Here is a 23,154-nt window from a genome sequence, read left to right as displayed (position 1 = left end):
GGATTACAGGTGCCTGCTACCAGGTCAAGCTAATTTTTTTGTATTTTTTAGTAGAGACAGGATTTCACCTTGTTAGCCAGGATAGTCGCTATCTCCTGACCTCGTGATCCGCCTGCTTTGGACTCCCAAAGTGCTGGGATTACAGGCATGAGCCACTGCACTGGGCAAATGGTTTCTTATTTTTCACAGGATCATCTGGTACTTTGCAGATGCTCATCAAAGCTTGTTTGAATATTGGCTGGTAGGGAGGCCATCTTTGTTGTAATGAAAACCTGTTTGCATTCTACCAGATTTATACAGCACTACTATAAAGAGTAAGCTCGTCACAGAACGTTTATCACCAACCACTTCTCTGAGCCTCTTCTTGCTCCCAGAGAGCTGTATCATTTGTAAAGTTGTGGGAACTTTAACTGTGATTGACTCTAGTCAATACTCCTAGAGTCTTATGCCTAAGTTTCATCTTTTACACCAGAAAGAACTCAACAGCTGGCCCCTTTTGATATCAACTGACACCATTTGATAATTCTGTATAATTGACCTAACGTCATTTTTTCATTTCCTACTGAATTTCAATTTAAGAAATGTACTAAGTGTTGGGAGTATGTAAGGCAAACATGATTGAGGAATCCACATCATAGTTTTCAAAATGATACTGTTGTGCAGATGGACATTGGCCATGGGATAGTATCCCTTTATAGACAAGTGTGTGAGGAATCTAGAGGGAAATATTAAAATGATTACTGTAATTAATTGGAGAACCACAGTTCGTCACAGTGTATTAAGGACCAGGGTTTATCATCTGTTTCTTCTAAACTTGAATGTACTCTAGAATGTGTAATGCCTCATTGGACTAGCTGCAGCTTCAGTAGTGATGATAATAATACAACATAAAATTGCAAGCTCTCTCTTTTAATAGAGAAGGAATTAGTATGTTGGCTCATCACCTAAAATGTGCAGTCTTAGGTTTGCTCTTCGGGTTTAGAACTACTTTTTGGAAAAATGGAGTCTGAAAGTCATTTCCATGGATATATATTGATTCTGTGACTTATGTTCTGGATATTAAGAACTTAGAAATAAAATGTTACTGAAGTTTCCCCGTGAGTAACATTGCCTTTTATTTCATAAAATGCACTCTGGCTACAATTTTGTTTTGTGTCTCAAGTATAAGCCTCAGTGCAGATTTCAAACATTTGTTTTACTTTCTTGCTACTTCCTTGAATGACTATCCATGGTTATATTTGCTGATTTTAAAGGTGTATTCCTTAATATTTGTAATTAACTATCACCTTTCAAAAATAATGGATAGGCTGGATACAGTGACTCATATCCCAGCACTTTGGGAGGCTGAGGTGGGGGATCGCGAGATCTAGAGATCGAGACCATCCTGGCCAACATGGTGAAACCCTGTCTCTACTAAAAATACAAAAATTAGCTGGGCGTGGTGGCATGCGCTTGTATCCCAGCTTCTTGGGAGGCTGAGGCAGGAGAATCACTTAAATGTGGGAGGCGGAGGTTGCAGTGAGTAAAGATGGCACCATTGCACTCAAGCCTGATGACAGAGACTCTTGTCTCCAAAAAAAAAAAAGAATAATTTTGTCTAAATTGCATACTCATCACTGGTTTTCAGAGCACCTTGTTGAATCTGATTTTGTGTGAACATTTGCATTCACAGTGAGAATTGGGACTATCTCTTTGTATTGCTTAGATATAATACCGTGCTTTAAGCCCTTATGAGGTTTTCATGAATAGAGATGTGTTCAAAGAAGCTTTGAAACAAAGTGAGATGAGAGTCTTGGGTGTGGAAATTATTAATGTTTTAGTACTAGAGGAAATCTTAATGACTGAATACTTTAAACCTCTCATTTGAGATAGATATAAAATGAGGCTTAGAGGAAATTTAAAACTTGGCTAAAAGCAAGTAGCTAATGATTGAGATAACAAGGAGTAGAATTCAAGTCTTTGAACCCAATGCTTTTTCCACCTGAGAGCCAAGAAACTTCAAATCAATTATTTACTTAATCATTCCATTTCTTTTTCAGGAGGACGGAGGGCAAGTATTTTGAAGAAAGCATCTGAGACTAGAAAGTATCTTTTTTTTTTTTTGCGTGTTGGCATACTGACTTCCTAAAATGTATTGCATGGGAAGGATTATTAGCCACTGAAGATCAGTGATAAGGTGGATAGTAGACTTCGTCTATCTTTTATTGGCAATTTACTTAATTTCTCAGTGCTTCTCTTTCTTCATCTGGAAAACAGCCAGAATACCAGTATTGTCACAGATTGTTGTCATAACTATATGCATTGATGTAATGCAAATGCATTGTAAGTAATAGGTGGAATGTAGTGTTACTAATCATTAATTATGAGTTACTGTTGTTTACTGGATATCAGTTTAGGGAGTCATCTGTTATTAATTCAAAATAGTAAGGCAGAAAGAGCATACATTTTTGTATCAGCCAGGTTTGAAATCCCCTTGTTACTGTTTTTTAGCTGTGGGATCTTATACAGATTAATACCTCCCCTAGAATGTCTGCCTTGCAGAGATGCAAGGATGAAGGCACCTAGCATAGTGCCTGGAACACTCACGCCGTGTTGGTTTGGATTCTCTTCTTGTCTTTCCCGAGCATCAGCATGGCAGGTGATTACTGGAGGTCAGCACCGTTTTTACACATGTGTACTCTCCAGCATTGCATGCATTGGGTTTTACTCAGAGTCAACTTCGTGTCAATTACTCTTTACCCGTTCTTTCCCTGCCCTGTTTCTCTATGTCTTTATCCCTCCCAGCAAGTTCTAATTACAGAAATGTGTCAAATGTGCCTCATGTTTCTAAGTGTCCTTGAGATGGCCTTTTGGTTGTAACTTGATGTGCTTTCATTTCTGATAAGAACAAAAAAATTGTAATAGTTAATTAAAACCAGCTTTTGTTAATTTATGGGGTTCCCATCAAACCCAGTGCCGTTCTCTTCATTAATGAAAACTTTTGTTTTTACAGTGGCAAGCATAAGCCAGTTAACTAAGGGGTTATTGAAGTCTCTGGGCAACCTTCAAAAAGAAAACAGAAACAACTCATATGCACATCCAAAGCCATAGAATCACCATCTCCTAGCCTTACCTAAGCAATCCGTAAGCACTGAATCCCATCCCTTCGAGGCATTTTGTGCTCCCAAGCCTCACTTTCCTTTCCTTCCCTCTGCTCACACTACGCTTTTCAGAGGTGGCAAAGCTTTGTGGAGCCTCCATGCAGCCCCCAAGGACTGTCTAGCTTTCCCCAGCCTAGGGATGTAGAATTTGGAAGAGTCCCTGGAAAAGACTGACTTACTCAAGTTGTACAGCAGATAACCTGATTTTTTATTGGCCCTGGCAGCACCACCTAGAGAGAATGTTCGTAACAACAAAATGCTAACGGATGATTTTTCCACAGTGCTTGGCACCAACACGATGTCTTTCATCAGTAGGCGTTTTTCCACCTTCTTTTTGACAGACATGCTTGTGGGGACCAGACAAGCAAAAGTCTCCTCTGTTGCTTGGGTTTCAGTACAGTGTGTTCCTTCGATGATATCTCTGAGCAGTGGTAATGGGGAGGATATTAAAAAATAATGAGGATTTGGTAGGGGAAGGGAGAACCATCCCCAAAGGAGGCTGGGGACGTTGCTAGAGTCCAGTTCCTAATCAGATTAGAATCACAAATGTGGTTCATTTCTACTGGGTAGTTCATTATATGTATGGGAATAGCCTTTGAGCTGACTGTGAAGAGAATTTTGTCTATATTAAGTATTTTGAATTATTAAAACTAACATGATCAACATCAACTTTTAGAAATACCTTCATTAAAAAAAAACTTGGATGTTTTATGAGTGTTCTAGTCCAAAAGTGGAGCAAGTATCAGAAAAGAGATCAGAGGAGTGTTTAGTATGTCTGCTCTAATTTCAGTATTAGTCTGTAATGGCTAACAATTGACAACAGGTCTTAAGAGTTTGCTGTGTATGGGAATAGCGAAGAGAAAAGGATCTTTATCTTTCCTTAAATTTTTTTGGAGTTTCACTTACAAATGGATGGGTAATGCAGAGGCATGAGGAAGTCTTCATATTTAACACTGAAATCAATAAGCATTTGTGGATGGCTAACTAGGCAAGCAGTGTGTGATGCTCTGGAGGTTCACATATGATTAACTTGTGGTCCCCAATTGCCTGCAGTTTTTAGATTTGAAAGAGGATAAACATAAATAACTATAATGCAACACGAACCTAGAATGTTCTTTGGAAACAAAAAGGAAAACTTTTGCCAAGCAGAATTCAGAAAAGTTTAAGCCAGAAGATTCAGTTGAGTTTGATTGCATTTTTTTTCAGGGCTTTCACTAGGTGAAAATGGATGAAAGGAGTCGAAGTAGATGAAACAGCATGTGTGAAAGAGTAGAGATGTGGGTGTTGGTCATCTGTAGTGGCGTAGCATAGGGAAAGAGTAGGGAAATATCTGGGCAAGTAGGCAGAGGCCAAATTTTGAAGAGCCGTGAGTATAATGGAAAGAATTTAGGCTTGTCTGCTGTGTAGAATAACTATTCTCAATCTGGACAATGAAGGAATATTCCCTTTATTGGGCATATCAGAGTTAGGAAAGGGACTTTACCAAATAACACATTTCTTTGGAGTTGCCGAAATGACCCAAGTGAAAGTCATTGCCAGAATAACCCATTGATAGTGTGTCGTTACGCTATCTCAGCTGTGTTAGAGCAGAATTCAGATTAAGAACAGTTGTTGTTTATTTCACCTCTGACTCCCATTGGAATCTTTTGCGGTGCTTAAAAGACACCTGTGCAAAGGCAGCCTCTCAGACTAATTAAATGAGGGTTTCTGGGGATGGACCTGAGCACGAGTGTCATCCACAAAACTCTCCAGGTGATTCTAATGGGAGCAGGGCTTGGAACCACTTTGTTAGAAAGATAAAAATTGTGCCACTAGGAAGAAAGGGTGATCAAAACAGGATGGTTTGATTGGCATTGTCCTCTCAGAGCTAGTAAGTTTGAATCTTTCTTACTGAGAGATGGACATATATTACTATAACAGACTATTGCAGGTGAGAAGAGGATGTGATTAAAAATGAAAGCAATTGAAGCAAACAAATTAAGAGTAAAGGAAGGTAGGTAAAACTTAAAAACTGGAAAGATACCAAACCTCAGCACCTGTCTCTTTTCAAATTACGTATTGGGGTCAAATCAGAAGATTTTTAGCAGGGAGAGTGAGAGAAGGGAAATCTTGAGATTTTCTTTATATGTCTTCAAGAACATTAATCTAAAAATAAATGGAGGGTTTATAATTGGATACTGCTTACAAGCACATGTTCAGTGTGTAAGTAAAGTTAACAGGATATAAAGGCATTTTGTTTCCTTGACCTGGCATTATCTGTAGCTTCCTTGTAAGGGACTGATCTTGACACTTCCTAAAGATTCTCAGGATCCTGGGCAAAGATTGGGAGTACATGATTATCTAACAAAGTTCTGGTCTGTATTAGAATCACCAAATCATTACCAGTCTTTCTAGCTATGTATCTGGATAAAGGAGGGGGAACAGCACATAGTATCCATGTACAAAGTAGAAGTGGTAGCTAACAGGAAATAAAAATAGTGTTTAAAGATTAACTTTCCCAAAGCTTCAGTTCATGGTATGCATGAACTTGAAATGCTTTGTTTATAATAGAGCCAGACACATTTTGAAATAATTGGTATGATATGGACAGAGAATGAATGAGGTGCTTATTACTTTAATCACTTTGAGTTGCTCTGCCACACTGAGGTCATGAACACAACCAAGACAAAATTGGAATGATCAAAAGAGGTTATGAAACAAGAAAAGTCAAAGGCAAGGGTGTTTTGGGGGGGTGAGGGGCAGAGAGAGGCAATTAAATTTTAGTGATCCAGAAAGATTTCTTACTATCATCTCAGCGTCTTGTTGTGCAGTACATGGAAATTCATTGTTTTCCTTCATATTTGGTCATTCTCCGTATCAGTGAATACAGTATGTGAGGAACCCATTCATGGAGTCTGTGCCTGGTAATCTGCCCCCTACCTTGGGTGTTTGCAACAGAGGAAGGGTATTGGAAGAGGACAGTATTCACAAAGACTGCATGAAAGAGCATGGACCTGTTTAGAAGACTGGAATCCGGGGCATATCCGGGGAAGAGACAAAAGCTAATAGTGGAGAAGCTGGTCGGAAAACAGATCAGAAGAGCTGTTGATGTGTCTGTGCTAAAGAGTTAGTGGTAGTCTGCAAGTAATAGCTAATTATTGGAGAGATTTTAAGGACTAGGGATCTGCATTTATTATTATTTTTTTCAAAATCTTCGTGGAACGAAAGTGGCTACATTTGAGTCAAGAAAATGCTCATTGCCTTTGTCCAGTGAAAGATTGAGGTGGTGGCGGTGACGAGAAATCAGTAACGCTTGATCAATAGCATGTTGAGGATGAGAGAGAGCAAGAAATTCAGCATGACATCAGGTTTCTGGATGTGCTGACTGGAGGTGATGAGGCCATTAATGGCGAGGAGGAATTTCAGAGGAGGAACACATTGGGGTTCGGCAACAATGAGTTCACTTTCCAACCTGTTGGATCTGAGGCAGCTGGTTAAATATTTAAGTAGATTAATCCAGAGGATAGTTGAAAATATGATCTCAAGGTACCAAGTTAGAAGGTACTCACCTAGTGTCATTAATCATATGAGTATATGAGATCATCTAGAAAGATTGTATAGTGTGAGAAGGAAAAAAATGCAAGCAATATGCTAAGAGAACCACACTTAAGGGATGAATGAGTCTACAGATTGACTAGGAGCAGCAGAGAAGTAGGAGGTGAACAAAAGGAGAGAGGTGGAATCAAGTTGAGGGAAGCAGAATTTCAGTGCTTCTGGAACAGTCAACTCTAATGTGGCAGAGAGGTCAAAAATCACTGAAAAGTGCTGATTGAATGCAACAGTCAAATCATGGAGTTTCTGTAGGATAGTGGGGATGGAAGCCGGTAACTGGGTGAAAAGTGAATAAATGAGAAAAATAAAGCATGGGTTGAGTGTTTTTTTTTTTCCCCCCCCCAAAAAAGCTCTGCTGCGAAGGAAAAGAGGTAGGGTTAGAAAGTGCAGTGGCTAAAGGCATTTAAGAAGGATTTTGGTATATCTATTTTTGCTTTAGAAGCATAGAGCATGTAGACAGTAGAGGGCATGGGGCTGGGAAGCATACCCAGAACCAAGAGCAAGCTAATGGGGCCACTGGGCTCTGATCTGTCAGGCGTTAGAGAGACAATAATAATGACAGCAAAGTGAAATAGTAAACACTCTCCAAACACTCTTCTGTATTTTGTTTTACATATATTAATTTGCCTCCCTGGCATATCTGCTCTGTCAAGTACATTTTATTATCCCCATTTTGCTTACAAAAAAACTGAGGTACAGAGAGGTGAACTTTACTGCCCAATTTGTATTCTGCCCACTACACTAAAGAAATGCATTACCGGCCGGGCTCGGTGGCTCAAGCCTATAATCCTAGCACTTTGGGAGGCCGAGAGGGGCGGATCACGAGGTCAGGAGATCGAGACCATCCTGGCTAACCCAGTGAAACCCCGTCTCTACTAAAAAATACAAAAAAAAAAAAACTAGCCGGGCGAGGTGGCGGGCGCCTGTAGTCCCAGCTACTCGGGAGGCTGAGGCAGGAGAATGGCGTAAACCCGGGAGGCGGAGCTTGCAGTGAGCTGAGATCCGGCCACTGCACTCCAGCCCGGGCGACAGAGCAAGACTCCGTCTCAAAAAAAAAAAAAGAAATGCATTACCTCCGAGCTGTGAAAATGATATATAGCTTTACATGTCAGCTTCAATAGATTTAGAAGATCATTGATAGAGTGGTAGGAAGAGGAGGAGGTGGGGGCCAGGGCTTTTGCTGTAGATACAAGATTTCATCTTGTGGAGTTTATAATCTGATAGGGGAGGCGGAAACTCAGTAATTTCACCAAAAAATATTTCCCTTATTAGGGAAAGTTTCACCATGCAATATGTCTTTGCAATTCTTTCATATCATTAAGAAGTTGAGGATTGAGTAAAATTATTGCTTCTTGAATATTTGGTTCTTAATCTTGAAAGAAGGTTTAGTTGAGAGTAACAGCTGAGAGTGAGTTTGTTGTGACAGAACCGAACTAGTCATTAGAATGAAATTAAAATGTGGGTGAGTAATTCAGGGTGGTAATCAGGGCTAAGATGTGGGTGGAAGTGGACAGGAAAGAAAGGGAGAAATGAAGATGGAAATGATACAATGTTGAAACAAAGATTATCTTGATCTCACAGTTGAGTGAAGCTCGAAATTACTTTTAGGGAATTAGTAGTAGAACTCACAAAAGGCTAGGTAAGCTTTCATATATTGCTTATTCTGATTGCTTGAGCTTTTCCTACTTTTGTGCCTATCCCTCTACAAAGGTAGCATTGTTTGAAAATTTTAAAAAGTAATTAGGAATTTGTTCGTCTCTTGCTCTGCTATTAGCATTGGTAACAGAAACTAACAGTAAGATTTATCCAAATATTTCTATGTTCCAGGCATAACGCCTACGATTTTATATGAAGTATCTCATTTTACTTTTATAAAAGTCTTAGAGATGGCTTGCTATTATTCCTGCTTTACACTTGAAGAAACTCAGGCTTAGGGACACAGTGTTCCCTGTCTAAGGTCATAGCACTTGCAAGTGCCTAAGCCAGGACGTGAACCAGGTGGTGTGGCTCCAAATTTAGGCACTCAACGCTCTGCACTGCACAAGAAATAGACAATGTCCTGAGCCACTTCCGTCAGAGTTGGCTCAGAGCTACCATGTCCACGTATGAGAAGATTAGCCTTCAAAAAACGTTGTCTTTCAGTTCTCCTGACTATAATACAGCTCTTTAAAGGGAGTTTTTTCTTGAGAATGAGTATTTAGGAAAAGTTGAACCTAGTAAAAAATAGGTAAAAGTTAGCTTTTTTTTTAACACCAGATAAATGGTAGATCTCTTCATAATCCAATCTGCTGAACTATGCAAACATAGTATAAAAGTTATCTCGAAGGTAGACGAGCTTCCCATGTTTATACCTTTCCTTCCAAGGCTGTCCAAAATATTTCTTTACTTTTTCAATGCAAAAAGGAGCTGTACTTATATGTGCTTAGGTGTTCTAGATATTTGTGCTGAGAAGTGGAGAGAATCTTGATAAGGGAGGCTCTTGGGACAGTGACAGTGAATAGAACTATCCCCGTGATTTTTATCCATCCATCTCTTCTAAGCTGTGTACTCACTGTGCTACCTGCTGGGATACACGGATAAAGACGATACTGTCACCATTTTCATCTTGTGGAGTTTATAATCTCATGGGGGAGGCAGAAATTAAGTTGACCAAAAATATTTAATTACTGTTAAACTGGATTTTGAAAACTCTAATCAAATTCTAAATTTGATTGCTTTCCAGTTAACTGTCATAGGATGAATAGCTTTGAATGCTCAGGAACGGGCTAGTTAATGACTACGAGTACTCTAGCTCTGTGCTAATAAGTGTACAGTTACAGACTCAGTGGGTTAAAATAAGTGAGGCAATAAGCATTAAAAAGGCTACTGTCTTACATAGTTTAAAGTGCTGTGTAAGTAGAAGAAAATGGCATACTGTAATATATTATGTTTTATATTGCTTTCTTATTGCTATATTATGAAACAGACAGAAATACTAATCTTGGGCCGCTTTTATAGGGAAACTTTAAAAAAATAAGTTATCATGGCTTCTTCTCTTGCTTTTTGTGTCTGCTGTATTGTCTTGGAAACTCAGTGAAAGGGACCTTCTAAGGAGACTGAGAGAACAGCAGCTGTAAGCCAGAGGAGCTCTAAACCTATTTTTTTCTTTACAGTTTTCTTTTATGAAACCAAATGCCAAAGTTATAAAACAGAGATTCAAGCATGTCCAAAGCTTTATTAAAAGTTATGTGTTTGATATGAAAACTGGGTAAGAGTTCTTAAGTAACAGATGTACTTTAAACCTTAATCCATGAAAATTATCTCCCGTGAGCTCAGGCTAGATGAAATTGTGCTTTGACTCCTGCCTGTTTAGGTCCCTGGAAAATTCAGAGTGAAATGTACCCCTTTATGGATTCTTGAAAGAATGTCTCTGTATTTCCCTGCAATAGGGCCGTGCTACAGTGGCACCATGATGGTATTATTGAGTTTCTAAATTCTTATATTTGTTCTTAATAAACTCATTACTTTCTTTCCCACTGCATTTTCCTACAGGCCCAGTTTGAACTTCGGGCATTTCATATCCGGGGCGAGCATGCAGTGATAACAGCGAGACTAGAAGAAACCATCGAAAATCTGAAACACGAGCTAGAACACAGATGGCGAGGGGGTTGTGAAGAGAGGAGAGATGTGTGCATTTCCACCAATGATGACTGCCCTCCAAAGACCTTCAGAAATGTGTGCATCCAGACAGACAGAGAGACCTTCCTCAAGCCTTGCGAAGGCGAAAGCAAGACAACCAGAAGTAATCAATTAGTACCCAAAAAGCTGAATATCTCCTCTTTAAGCCAGCTCTCCCCGCCAAATGACCACAAAGATACCCATGCAGCACTCCAGCCAATGGAAGGCATGGCATCAAATCAGCAGAAGGCATTGCCTCCGCCTCCCGCACCGCCCTTGCCAACATCCATCCTTCCCCCTCCTCTCCTCCCCCTGGGACTTGGATCTTTGTCTCCAGCACCTCCAGTGCCACCTGTGAGTGCTGGGCCACCGCCACCACCTCCGCCGCCTCCTCCACCACCACCTCTACCTCTATCTTCAAGTGCTGGACCTCCACCACCCCCACCCCCACCCCCACCCCCACTTCCTAACTCCCCTGCCCCACCCAACCCTGGAGGGCCGCCTCCTGCTCCACCACCGCCAGGACTTGCACCCCCACCTCCCCCTGGACTCTTCTTTGGACTTGGCTCTTCTTCCAGTCAGTGTCCGCGAAAACCAGCCATTGAACCCAGTTGTCCCATGAAACCTTTATACTGGACTAGGATACAAATAAGTGATAGGAGGTAAGTTCTCTCCTATCCCATTCTCACCGTGTGATTTCCTAGGATTTGGCCCAAGTGATATTTTATTCTTACCAGGTCAGTATCTCCATAGTGTAGCACCTATTATCAAGTGTGATAGAGTGAATGCTTGGATAAACAAGGTTGGGATGTTTGGGGAGAATGTCTGTCTCCAGCAGGGCCTCTCTATATTCTCTGAAGATGCTGGGAGAAACAATGTGTTTCAGTGTTAGGTTTTTCTCCAAGGCACATGGTCCATTTTATAGACTGGAGAAGAGTCCGAGTCTAAGCCAGGGCTTTCCCCAACATCGCTACAATTGCTGAGTAATCATAAAGAATTGAACCTGATTGCATACTGAAGGCTCACTGAGGATTTTTAGAATTCTTTTTACTGTCTTGTTTTTAAATGCTATAATCAACCCTGTAATACAGACATTGAACAGATATGGGTGTTTTTCAATTTTTATTAAAAGAATGAGACATGGCTAAGTTATTAGTTCTTTAGATCAGAGAAGAGTCTTAAAATATAAAGTCTCTGTGCTTAAACTCTATTTCTTCTAACTGCTAAATACTCTCCCATCTTCCTTTACACCTTGATGCCCTTCAGAGAAAGTGTCAGTATATGGATAGCTGAAAGCATCTTCCATTTGTATCGATTGTTAAGCAGGGTTTGTAAAGCAGCAAGGTATAGTTGCTTGGAAACATCCATTCAAACAGATTTGAGCGCGATTTGTTCTGCCTTATTTCTGAACCTGGAAGGACAGTGAAAGAGATCTTAAGTTGTCTCTTGACCACTTTCTCCTTTAAAGTTTGTTTGTAAAGGACAGCAAATATAGGACACATTTTACAACTTTTCCCAAGTCATGATGTGGTAGTGCATTCTTCAATGTATATAACATTTTGCTTAGGGAAGGCGGGATGTGAAACAAAATAACACACAACTCACAATGATAAAACAACTAGAAATCCCTGTGGAGGAGTGGGGAATCCCCTAAAACTGAGCATATGCGCTTCATATTTTCCCCTTTCCTCTCACAAAAAATAAGGGCCAAGAGTTTGTTTTTGGAACATCCCGATACTTCTTTTTTTCAAAATTCAATTATACTTTGTAATTTCCCAAATGAATGGTTCATAAAAAAGTCAGATGATCCTGTAATAGCTTCTGCCATTAGCTAAAGTACTAGTATTCCCTTCTTCCCAATAAAGACTCAGACATTTCCTAAAAAATCATTTCCCAGAATATTTATTTTGAGTCATGTTTCCTTATTAGTGTTCTCAAATTGGTGCACAGCCATTCCAGGGCGATGCCTCCCACCTGTAAGCCCTGAGCGAGTGTGTCTGACAGCACGGGGAGCTGTTCCACACCTGTGTCCCACTAGCCTGCCTTCACTTCCTTCCCCGAGAGACTTCATGAGCAACAGATAACTGTAGACCACAGCAGCCACCAAAGAGTCCCACTGGGAGATACAGGCCCTTCGCGCACGACCAAGGGAAAGCTGGAGATCATCATTGTCTACGTTGTTTCCTGCTTATGTAGTTGGCCATTTTGAGAAGAAAAACAATTGAATACTGAAGGTCTCATTGGTTTCATCATATATCTAGGGCTTTACTTTTGAGCAAAATGAAAAGTAGATGAATAGGACATCAAGAGAGCCCTGCTTGGTGCGCATTTGGACCTGAAACGGGGGCTGCCCCTCTCTGGTGTGTTAAGACTGCAACAGGGGCACTTCCTGGTGGTACCACATATTCAAGTTCTTTTATTATAGGTCTCTCCAACTATCTGTTCCCATTAGCACTACTACTTCTAAGTGAAAATGATTCAAAGAGCCTGTGGAGTATTTGCCTAGGAGCAAAAGTGCAATTATTTGGGATACCTTCTCATAAAGGAGGCAAAATTGTATTTTAATATTTTATGCAACTAGAGGAGTAAGTAGTTTATATAATGATTGCATCATAAATGTTGGTCTTGCTCTTCTGGGAAGCCAGAAACAAAATGTGCATTTTCAGCATTATGTATACACTGCTTCTCATCTACCTAAATTGCTTTTGACTCCTGGTATGAACTGATTTTTTTTCTTTTGACATTTTGCCTTCTTGGGTGTCTGTTTTGTGATTTCTAGACTAAGCAAGAGACACTTAAAGCAAAATAAATCCTCATCTAACTACCTTTTCATCTTCTTAGTAAGTTTCTCATTTTTCTCCGTGTCTTTCTTTCTTTCTCTCTCTCTCTCTCTCTCTCTCTCTCCCTGCCTGCCTTTTGAGCTAGAATGGTATGTTCAGTGGTCAGCTGACCACCATGGCAGGTCATTCGTTGTAAAGCAGGTCCTTATTATTGCCCTGCCAAATGCTGGCTGTCCCCAAAGCACTGAGAGGCAGTGTTCCAAAATTCTTTCATTCAGTATTAGAAATGCCTTTCCGATAGAAATAGTGTTGTAAATGGTGATCAGGTGCTTAAACTGGTCACCATTGACTCCCAAAGCCAATTTACTCCACAATGTAAGTGAATTATATTACTCGTTACACTGGCCTGACCTCAGACTCCGTGGAGCTAGAGCCAAGCAGGTGCAGGAAGTGGGGATGGGGCTGAGCAGTTGGCCTGACACACTGCATCACCTCACTCTAGGCGTCACCCCTTAGCTGCCCAGAACCTTCCCGAGACCCAGACCAGTGGCCCTTAACATGCCACATGCTCACTCCAGAATTCCCGACTGACTTCCTTAATCAAGATCCCACTTCTCCCCACCGCTCCCCCAGCACCACAGAGATAAGCACTTAATATTAATGGTGCTTATGTTTCAGGTTGAAGTTAAGTGAGTAGCAGAGGGGTATGGCTGAGGGAGGAACACATACGTTGATGTGCTTCACTGGAAGTGTTCTAGCCCTTGGGTTGGGTAATGGTTTCCCAGGTGTTCATTCTATTGTTATACTTTATAACTTCCATATGTAATACTATTACATGATTCAACTATTGGCAAAACCATAATTTGAAAAATAAAAAGTAGAGGAGAGAAGAGGTGAATGTGGCCAAAACCAAAATGTCATATATCATGGGAAAGGCAGATCTATTGCAAAATGTGAACACACAGACCTGAGGAGAAAGGGCTGCCAACTGTTTTAAATATCAAAATCACCTGTAGTATCAAAAAATTCTGTGGACCATTCCATATAATAATAGTTATATTTTTAGTTTTCATTGGGAAAATATATATGGAAACAAAGCTTTTAGATATTATGGATTGTAACATATACATATGCTTGATAAACAGTAAGTATATAGATGAAATTTGTGGGCATTGAGAGTGTTTATTATTATTATTATTATTATTATTTTGAGATGGACTCTCGTTCTGTTTACCCAGGCTGGAGTGCAGTGGCACAATCTCAGGTCATCGCAACCTCCATCTCCTGGGTTCAAGCAGTTCTCCTGCCTCAGCCTTCCAAGTAGCTGGGATTACAGGCACCCACCACCACGCCCAGCTAATTTTTTGTATCTTTAATAGAGATGGGGTTTCACCATGTTGACCAGGCTGGTTGTGAACTCCTGACCCCAAGTGATCTGCCCACCTCAGCCTCCCAAAGTGCTTGGATTACAGGTGTGAGCTACCACGCCTGACCAGTGGGCATTAATAGTGTTTGAAATTAAGATAAGAAAGTAAACACTTGGGAGATGTGTTCTGACTGAGGAACCCTGAGGAAGGACCACTGGAGTCAGCTCACAGACGCTGTTCTGTTACACCTGATTCTCAACAGCTTTTCTTTCTTCCCTTCAAAACTAGGGTGCCCCTGTTTCTGGAAGACGAAACAGCACGGTTTCCCGATGGCTGCTTTAGTTGAAATCCCATGAGGTGCAATGGAGGAGGTTTTTGGTTGTTTTTTGTTGTTAGTATTGTGTAGGGGACTGAGATACTAGGAATCATGTATTTTAAAATAGGCACAGCCTGTTTACGTATTAAGGACCCTGCAGAGTTTACCTGCATGAATCCTAAAAACTATATTTAAAAGTAGGTGAAAAAGTCCAAAGAGGAGGCAGCTCTTTACTTTGGTACTCCATTTTCAGTCTACTTGAGATTTAGCCTGTCAAAGTCTCAAATTGGTTATCTTTGCAGCCTTTATACGATGCCCGTTTTTACACATCATGGAAATGCCACAGACTGAAGGAAGAGCAGCTTGGGTGCCCCCAGGAATCTGAATCCCAGGATTTCTAGTCCTAAGGAGTTTCTCTAGAGCTCTATCTTTGATTGTACCTAATGACAATTATTTTTTTGGAAATATGTCTGTGTGTGTTTTAATGATCTATGGTATATTTTGACTTCAACAAATGCATAACATAAAAAGCTTTTCTCTAAGCATTATTAGAGTTTTATGTGGTTTTTTAGAAAAATGAAATTAAAAAATGGATTTGAGAAAGATTTCATTGTATTATATTCTCTCCTGTTTTGGTTCTTATGGTTAACTTGTCATTTTCTCTTTTAAGCCAAAATGCTACACCAACCTTATGGGACTCCTTAGAAGAACCTGACATTCGGGACCCTGGTGAATTTGAGTATTTATTCTCCAAAGATACAACTCAACAAAAGAAAAAACCTCTGTCAGAGAGTTTCGAGAAAAAAAACAAGGTCAAAAAGGTACTAAATGATTATGCCAAAGCTGTAATTATATGTTATATAGGGAAATGGTGTGTGTGTATATATGATATATATATATATATCATATATACACACACATACCTATACATACATGTGTGTGTATCATGGGAGTTTAGTACATATTCTGTGTGTGTGTGTGTGAGATTCATGGGAGTTCATTACATGCTGTTGGTGCTTTCCCTGTTTTCAGGAAATGTTTCAGAAGGTTTTGCGTGACAGATGGCAAAGGGAGCCAATAGTTCATGAAATCTGTGCTTGCTATTTTGGCCATATCTTCTGAATTAAACTTTAATCTGGACTTTTTCAGCCATTAATTCTATTGAAATAAAAATAAAATTTAATTTGTAGTTAGTGAAAGTAGTCTACAGGTTATATGGAAAATAGGTTTTATTTATAATTTCATTCGTTTAGCAAATATTTCCTAGGGGTTTACTATGCTAGGTGTTTATTCTAGGCCTGCACTGTCCAGTATGGTAACATGTGGCTATTAAATATTGAAAGTAAATAAAATAATTTAGATCTTTAATTGCACTAGCCACTTTCCAATTTTGTTCTTATGCCTAGTGGCTGCTGTATTGGATAGCACAGATGTAAAACATTTCCATTGTATAAAAAGCTCTGTTGGACAGCACTGTCTTAAGCATTGGGATGTACTGAGGGCAAAGGTACTTAAGCATTGGGATGTACTGAGGGCTCCTTGCCCTGTGGAGCTCATATTAACAAACACTAAACACAAACCCTGACAATCCCATAGTTGTGCAGGGGAAGGAGGGTCGATTTTAGTAGGGTGGGGGTGGAGTCTGCAATTTTAAATGGGGTGTTCAGGGTAGGCCTCATTGTGATGGTGACTTCTGAGTAGTGACTCAAGGACTTGAAAACTGAGAGGCACCACCCTTCTGTAAGAGAATGAGTTCAAGACTGTCAAGCAGTCAGAGACAACCATGAGGATGAGTCACAGCTCTGCCACACACTGACTGTGAGATCTGAGGCAGCGGTGCTAGGTCCTTTCACTCTGTGTCTGGATCCCTGCACCATAGCATGAGATGATGTCTGCTCATATGTTCCTCTAAGTAATTATTCAATGAGGTGATCCATGTATGAGGCTCAGCATAGTGCCTGGCTCACTGTCACCGCTCAACATAGGATAACTGCTCTTGTTTTTGCTACTGTTACTACCATGGCTACCATTTCCCTGTTTTAGTGGGTTTTTGTTTGGTTGGTTAGTTTTTCTTATTTTTAATAGTAGCAGAAATGGTGTCGAGGAAAAAGTTCTGCTATTGACTTGCTATGTGAGCTTGGGCTGGTTGTCTTCCTTGTCGTATTTTCCCTTCTCTATAAAAAAGGATTAACAGGCCGGGTATGGTGGCTCATGCCTGTAATCCTAGCACTTTGGGAGGCTGAGGCGGGTGGATCAGCTGAGATCAGGAGTTCGACACCAGGCTAGCCAACTTGGGGAAACCCCATCTCTACTAAAAACACAAATATTAGCCGGGTGTGGTGGTGGGTGCCTGTAATCCCAGCTACTCAGGAGGCTGAGGCAGGAGAATCGCTTCAACCCGGGAGGCGGAGGTTGCAGTGAGCTGAGATCGCCACATTGCAGAGCAAAACTCCGTCTCGAAAAAAAAAAAAGGATTAACAATATCTGAATCTCCCTTACCCACCAGGATGCTGTGAAATTCACATCTAAGCAGGTTTGAGGCAGTGTTTTTAAAAGTGTGTCATGTTGAATGATACCATCAACCCTGCCTTTTTTCTTTTCTTTTTTTTTTTGAGACGGAGTCTTACTCTTGTCACCTAGGCAGGAGTGCAATGGTGTGATCTCGGCTCACTGCAACCTCTGCCTCTGGGCTTCAAGCAGTTCTCCTGCTTCAGCCTCCCAAGTAGCTGGGATTACAGGCATGCATCACCATGCCCGGCTAATTTTGTATTTTCAGAAGAGACGGGGTTTCACCAAGTTGGCCAGGTTGGTCTTGAACTCCTGACATCAGGTGATCCGCCCACCTCAGCCTCCCAGAATGCTGGGATTACAGGCGTGAGCCACCGCGCCCGGCTACCTTTCCTTGTTAAATTACATCGCAGGATTCATCATCAGTTCATTTCTCAAGTAATATAATGATTATGAAATTAGCTGCAAATTACAGGGGAAAAATGGAAAATGTCTGAATTCAGCTTTCTGTTAATCAAATCAGATTTTCCCACTGACTTCAATTATGGATAAAAATTATGATCAAAATGTTTCATCTCTCAAGGTCACTGTAATTGTGTTGTCTTGATAAAAATATCCAAAGAAGTATTAGATGAAAATTTTAAGAGGCTATATTGCATGGAACAATTTGAATTTTTCTAATAAATTGGCTCTGTGACCCCACCCAAATCTCATGTCAAATTGTACCTACATGTCCAGGGGGGACCTGGTGGGAGGTGATTAAATCGTGGGGGTGGATTTCCCTTTCTGTTCTCCTCATAGTGAATGAGTTCTCACGAGGTTCGGTTGTTCCATAAGTGTCTGGTGCCGCTCCCACCCCACCCTCTGTCTCCTGCTGCCATGTCGGTAGTATCTTTATAGCAGTGTGAGAGTGAATTAATACAAATAGTAAGTTCCAGACAAATCTGGGCAAAAAAAGTAAGCTGATTTACATAGAATGTATTCCCATTCAATTAGATTCATATGAGATGGAGGTAAGCCTGCTTTGTAGCCAGGCTGGCTTTTTCAGTGCCATCTATAGAAACAGAAGACTTGTTTCTACCTGAATGGCAAGAGGAAAATCTCTGTATTCCAAAGCCAACTTCAGTTTGCCTCTTTCAAGAAGGCTTCCCTGACTAACCAGAAACTCCACTGAATGCTTTCTTATGCAGGATCGTATTAAACTTTTTGTTCTTTATTGCTTCTTAGATGGCTGTTACTCTTTTTATTTCTCTCCAGATGCTTGAAAACATGTTTTCTCATAGAACTATTTACTTCTGTTTTGGTGAATGAATATTTGTTTTTAAAACATCAAAGCATTTGGTCATTTATTCTTATTTCTTATAATAGTTTGCCTGTTCAACAAAAGATTTTAACTAAGGCAGTTAGTAATTAGTACTTGATACATATATTTTGTTTCTCTGTCTGAGGGGGAAAATAACACTTCATTTAAACTCCTTAAATTTTCTGAACAAGGTGGTTGCCATTGCCCCATGGAATCCATACACTTGTGTGGTGCTTGCTTTTCTCTGTAAGTGGAGGCAAAAAATTGGGTCTACTGGGCTTTGTGGTAATATGCAGCTTAGAGTTTTCAATGAGCTTTGTGTCCTACCTTAGAGCTGAGGTTTTAAATAGCAAGCTGAATTGATGCCAGAAAACTCCAAACCTGCCTCCTATGATCTTTCCTCCATGCCTGTGGCCAGATTTCCAACATCAAGATGGATCCCTTGGTCTCTTTTGAGAGTCAGAGGTTTGTTTTCTTTCCTCCTGAAAATGAAAGTGGTTTTAGAGGTGGTAAGCAACTGAGAAGTTTCAGCACTGAAGGCCAACTCCTTCAGCTGGATCATGGAATGGTTCCCATATGAGAAGACCAGGAGGATACTTACCAAATAGGTCTTTTTATAATGACTGAACAAGAGGAAGTGCTGGGTACATTACTAGATTTCAAAATCCAGGATTCTGAGTCTTAGCTATAGGGCCTCAGCCAGCATTGAAACGTGAATATGAGTATCTTTTTTTTTTTTTTTTTTTTTTGGAGACAGAGTTTCACTCCTGTCGCCCAGGTTGGAGTGCAATGGTGTGATCTCAGCTCACTGCAATCCCCGCCACCAAGGTTCAAGCGATTCTTCTGCCTCAGCCTCCCAAGTAGCTGGGATTATAGGCACTCACAACCAAGCCCAGCTAATTTTCATATTTTTAGTAGAGACGGTGTTTCACCATGTTGTCCAGGCCAGTCTCGAACTCCTGACATCAGGTGATCCACCTGTCTCAGCCTCCCAAAGTGTTGGGATTACAGGCGTGAGCCACCGCACCCGGCCATGAATATCCCTTAAATAGAGCTGGTCTTCATCCCTCAGCACATTTCACATTTATGTTTCAGAAGTAATGGACAGAATGATCAAGAGTCTGTGGAACTCAGATATTAATTTGTAGCTTCAACTACTAAAATAGTATTTAAATTTCATGTCACTGGCACTTGTTTAAGCATGTGTATATATATATATATGTGTGTTGTTTCAAACTAGGCAGGGAGTCTGTTCTGTAATATCATGTAGTCTAAGAATGAGAAGAAATCTTACCCATCATCTAACTGTGTTCTGGTTTTGGCACATGACAAACTAAGACCCAGAAAGATAAAGTGACTTGTAGGGGTTTGTACACTTTTAACTGGGAAGACATTGATGATGATGAACACTTGTTATTCAGCATGTGTCTGCATTTCCCATTTATTTAAATGGTAACTTGCCACCTTGGTGATAGTATCAACTTTGATTGGGGTGATTTATTTGAAGTTATGAATTAGAGTCGCCATTATTAAAATCATCAACAAAATATAGCCACCCTTCTGCAAATCCAAAATATTTCCCACATTGTGTAATCACAGTTTTCTTCAGAGTCTTCCAATAGGAAGCCAAATCTTTGAGTAAAAAGATGTGCCTTCTCTGTAACTCCAGCAAAAGGCATATATAGATTTGGAGCTGGTGTTCTTCTTTGCCCTTAGCAATTCCATTTAAAATATTAGCTATAATAAAATAAATGTATTCCTAATTATTACAAATTTGTATTGCATACTTATGATGTATGAGATGCCATTCTCATTTGTGATACTAGACCACTCTGCCACTACAAACATAGCAGTAACCAAACTGAGAACCAGAGCTCAAGATACCAGCTCTCAATGGAACCACCACCACTTGCTACTATCTCTTATTTTTTTCTCTCATAACATTCAGAAGAAGTCCTTTAACCTTCTCACACTGATTTCTTCTCTACAAAATTGGGAATAATACCCGCTTAATATGGTTATTAGAAGGATAATATGAAATTATAATCATACATTAAGTATTCTTTACATTAATCTCTTAGTTTATGAACGAATGTGAAAGCTTTGGAAAGAAATTCTTAAACATCTTTGATTCCCAAGGTTTTTAAGGTCTTAAACCATCAATGTGTCAATTCCTGACACTATTTGCAAGTGGGAGTCTCTAGGTCATTCTTGTTTTTCAGTATTCATGGAAGTATACCACAACTTCCTTTAGTGATACATTCGGACATCTAGCAGTAGTTCATGTCATGTTTGTATAGTCTCTTTTCACTGAAAGATTAAGAGTAGTTTCCCCTGTCAATATGTCATATTTACACTGTCTCTAAGTGACGTTTGTTCCTGAGCAAGGTAGGTCAGCACCTTGTGAAGGAGCCAGAAATCATCTGCCTTCATTGTCTGAGATTCTTTCTCCTGGTTCCTGTTAAAAAAAAAAAAAAAAAAAAAAAAAACTAGATGCTCTAATAAACTTTCCAATTGTGTTTTAAACTTGCCCAACAACTTTCTGAAAATCAGCATGACCTGCCAGTATTCCTCCTTTTTTGAGATGCCGTGATCTGACTAAATTATAAATCATCTCTGTTTGTTTCCTCTTCTGTAAGATACGTAAAAGCATTCCTCTGTCTCCCTCTCCCTCTCTGTCTCTCTGTCTTTTTAATAGATACTTCTTAAGAATTAATGAGATAATGGCTATTCCCCAGGCACTTGGGGGGAAGGGGGGTGTGATGGTTCAGGAGACACTAGTCTGTTGAAACTTTGTGGTGCCAAAAGCCTTCAGCATTGATTGTAATTTGGTCACTTTGGCAAGGATCATAGCTATAATTCTCAAATCCCAGACTGCGTGTCTCAGTTTACTGAGGAGGGGAGAAGGGTGGAAGAAGAACATTGTTTGGAAGCCTGTTCATAAATTTATAGGGTTTTCATAACCTGTTGCCTTCCAAGTTTATATTATTTCAGCTTTGGTGTACAAAGATAATTTCTCTGGGCTCCCTTGGTGTAAGGTATGTGCATTATTTTTTTTTATATAGGGGGTGGCAATAAGTTGGTCTGCCCCTTTACATTTTTCACGTGTTGATAAATGAGCAGTGGGGTTAGGGATTGTCATCTCTAGAAGTGAGTGAAATAACTTGCCCATGTGTTGATTGTGCTAATACATGACCTGGGGGCCTAAATTAGTGATATCTGGAATGATCAGGGCTTTCCTGTTCTTCACTTTAAGGACTAGTGACTGGCCACATTTACTGAAAGGAGACAGGAGCTCCATGACAGGCACCAGTTAACAAAAATTCCACCTTGTAAATTTTATTTGGAAATGAGACAGCCCCAAAAGTTAAGTTGTACCTTTATTTTATTTGCTTATTTTTTTTTTAAAGAGTGGTTAGGACTTGTCAAATATGAATATCAATGATTCTTTCAGAATGTTGAATCTGAGTATTATTCTTGGAGTTCAACTATGTTTCTCTTGTTGGCTGTTAAACAGTAACTTAACCTGAATTTGTGTCTCCAGCCAGCTGCATTTAGGATGCGCTTTACCTATCCCACACCACAAGAGGGCACCTTAGAATACTGAGATACAAAGATGAAGTCACATGGATCCTAGAACCCCAACAGCAGGCAGCTGGAAGACAGCAACTGCCCCTCAGCTCTCTCTTTCCTTCTTATATCTCTCTATCGTGGACCATGAGGCCAAATTTCACAGCAAATTGCCCACGCAGAGTATTGGGAGCCAATTCCATGTTAGAAAGACTTGTAGGTATTAGTAGAATAAAAATCATTAGTAGCCATGGTTCCAGTGCTTAGAATGAATGATTGCAGTATAAAAATATATGAAATATTAGAGTTAGCCCCTTTGGGACTGATTCTGGAATTCCCTTCTCACCACACACACAGACACATGCACGTGCGCGCGCGCGCACACACACACATCTTTAAAATCTTCCATATCTGAAGAGAGTGAAAAGCAAAAATTTGTTTGAATGTAGATTTGGGGTTATGTATGTGGAAAACACAAAAAAGTACAGGGTATGCTATGAAAGAACCATTCTAAATATTTGTGCTTTAAAAAAATATTTATCTTCTTCTTGTTGAGGAAAGTTTTGAAGTCTCGCTTATTATTTTCCTGAATCTCATTCATTTATCCTCAATCCAGGCCATTTTCTGAGATTGTGTTATGGGGTTGGAGGTAGACAATGGAATGAGTCTGAGTGCCTGTGCGTGGGACCTTGATGGGATAGTGAGTCCTCTGGCCTTCAGTTCTAAGCTTAGAGGTGTGTGAAGATGTAACAAGAATAGGGAAAAATCATATATGTATACTTAGGTTGCAAGTCCAGGTCACATGGATGCTTTTGAAGCTGAACTTGTAAGTGCTTTGCAAAATACACACATCTCCCATGTACGTGATAGTCAAAACAACCCCTGCACGTGCCCTCACAGGCACATGCTTAATATGAACAGA

At 40.1% G+C, this 23,154-nt stretch overlaps 1 protein-coding gene and 1 non-coding gene across 3 annotated transcripts in view; one reads left to right on the top strand and one right to left on the bottom strand.

Moving 5' to 3' along the window:
• FMN1 (formin 1) overlaps positions 1-23,154 on the top strand; it is a 419,587-nt gene that overhangs the window by 211,795 nt on the left and 184,638 nt on the right. For both annotated transcript variants that reach the window (XM_030931576.1, XM_030931577.1), the window contains 2 exons: positions 10,263-11,050; positions 15,522-15,672. In XM_030931576.1, the coding sequence (XP_030787436.1) occupies positions 10,263-11,050; positions 15,522-15,672 (939 nt within the window). The remainder of the gene's footprint in view (positions 1-10,262; positions 11,051-15,521; positions 15,673-23,154) is intronic.
• Positions 8,980-9,041, bottom strand: LOC115898028. Its single transcript, XR_004057790.1, has one exon. It is a non-coding gene; the product is annotated as a small nucleolar RNA SNORD77 (small nucleolar RNA).

The sequence above is a fragment of the Rhinopithecus roxellana genome, chromosome 5 (genome assembly GCF_007565055.1).
Source record: "Rhinopithecus roxellana isolate Shanxi Qingling chromosome 5, ASM756505v1, whole genome shotgun sequence".
In the NCBI taxonomy this organism is placed as follows: domain Eukaryota; kingdom Metazoa; phylum Chordata; class Mammalia; order Primates; family Cercopithecidae; genus Rhinopithecus; species Rhinopithecus roxellana.
The sequence above is the reverse complement of the archived record's forward strand: the minus strand, read 5'-3'. Positions and strand labels throughout refer to the sequence as shown.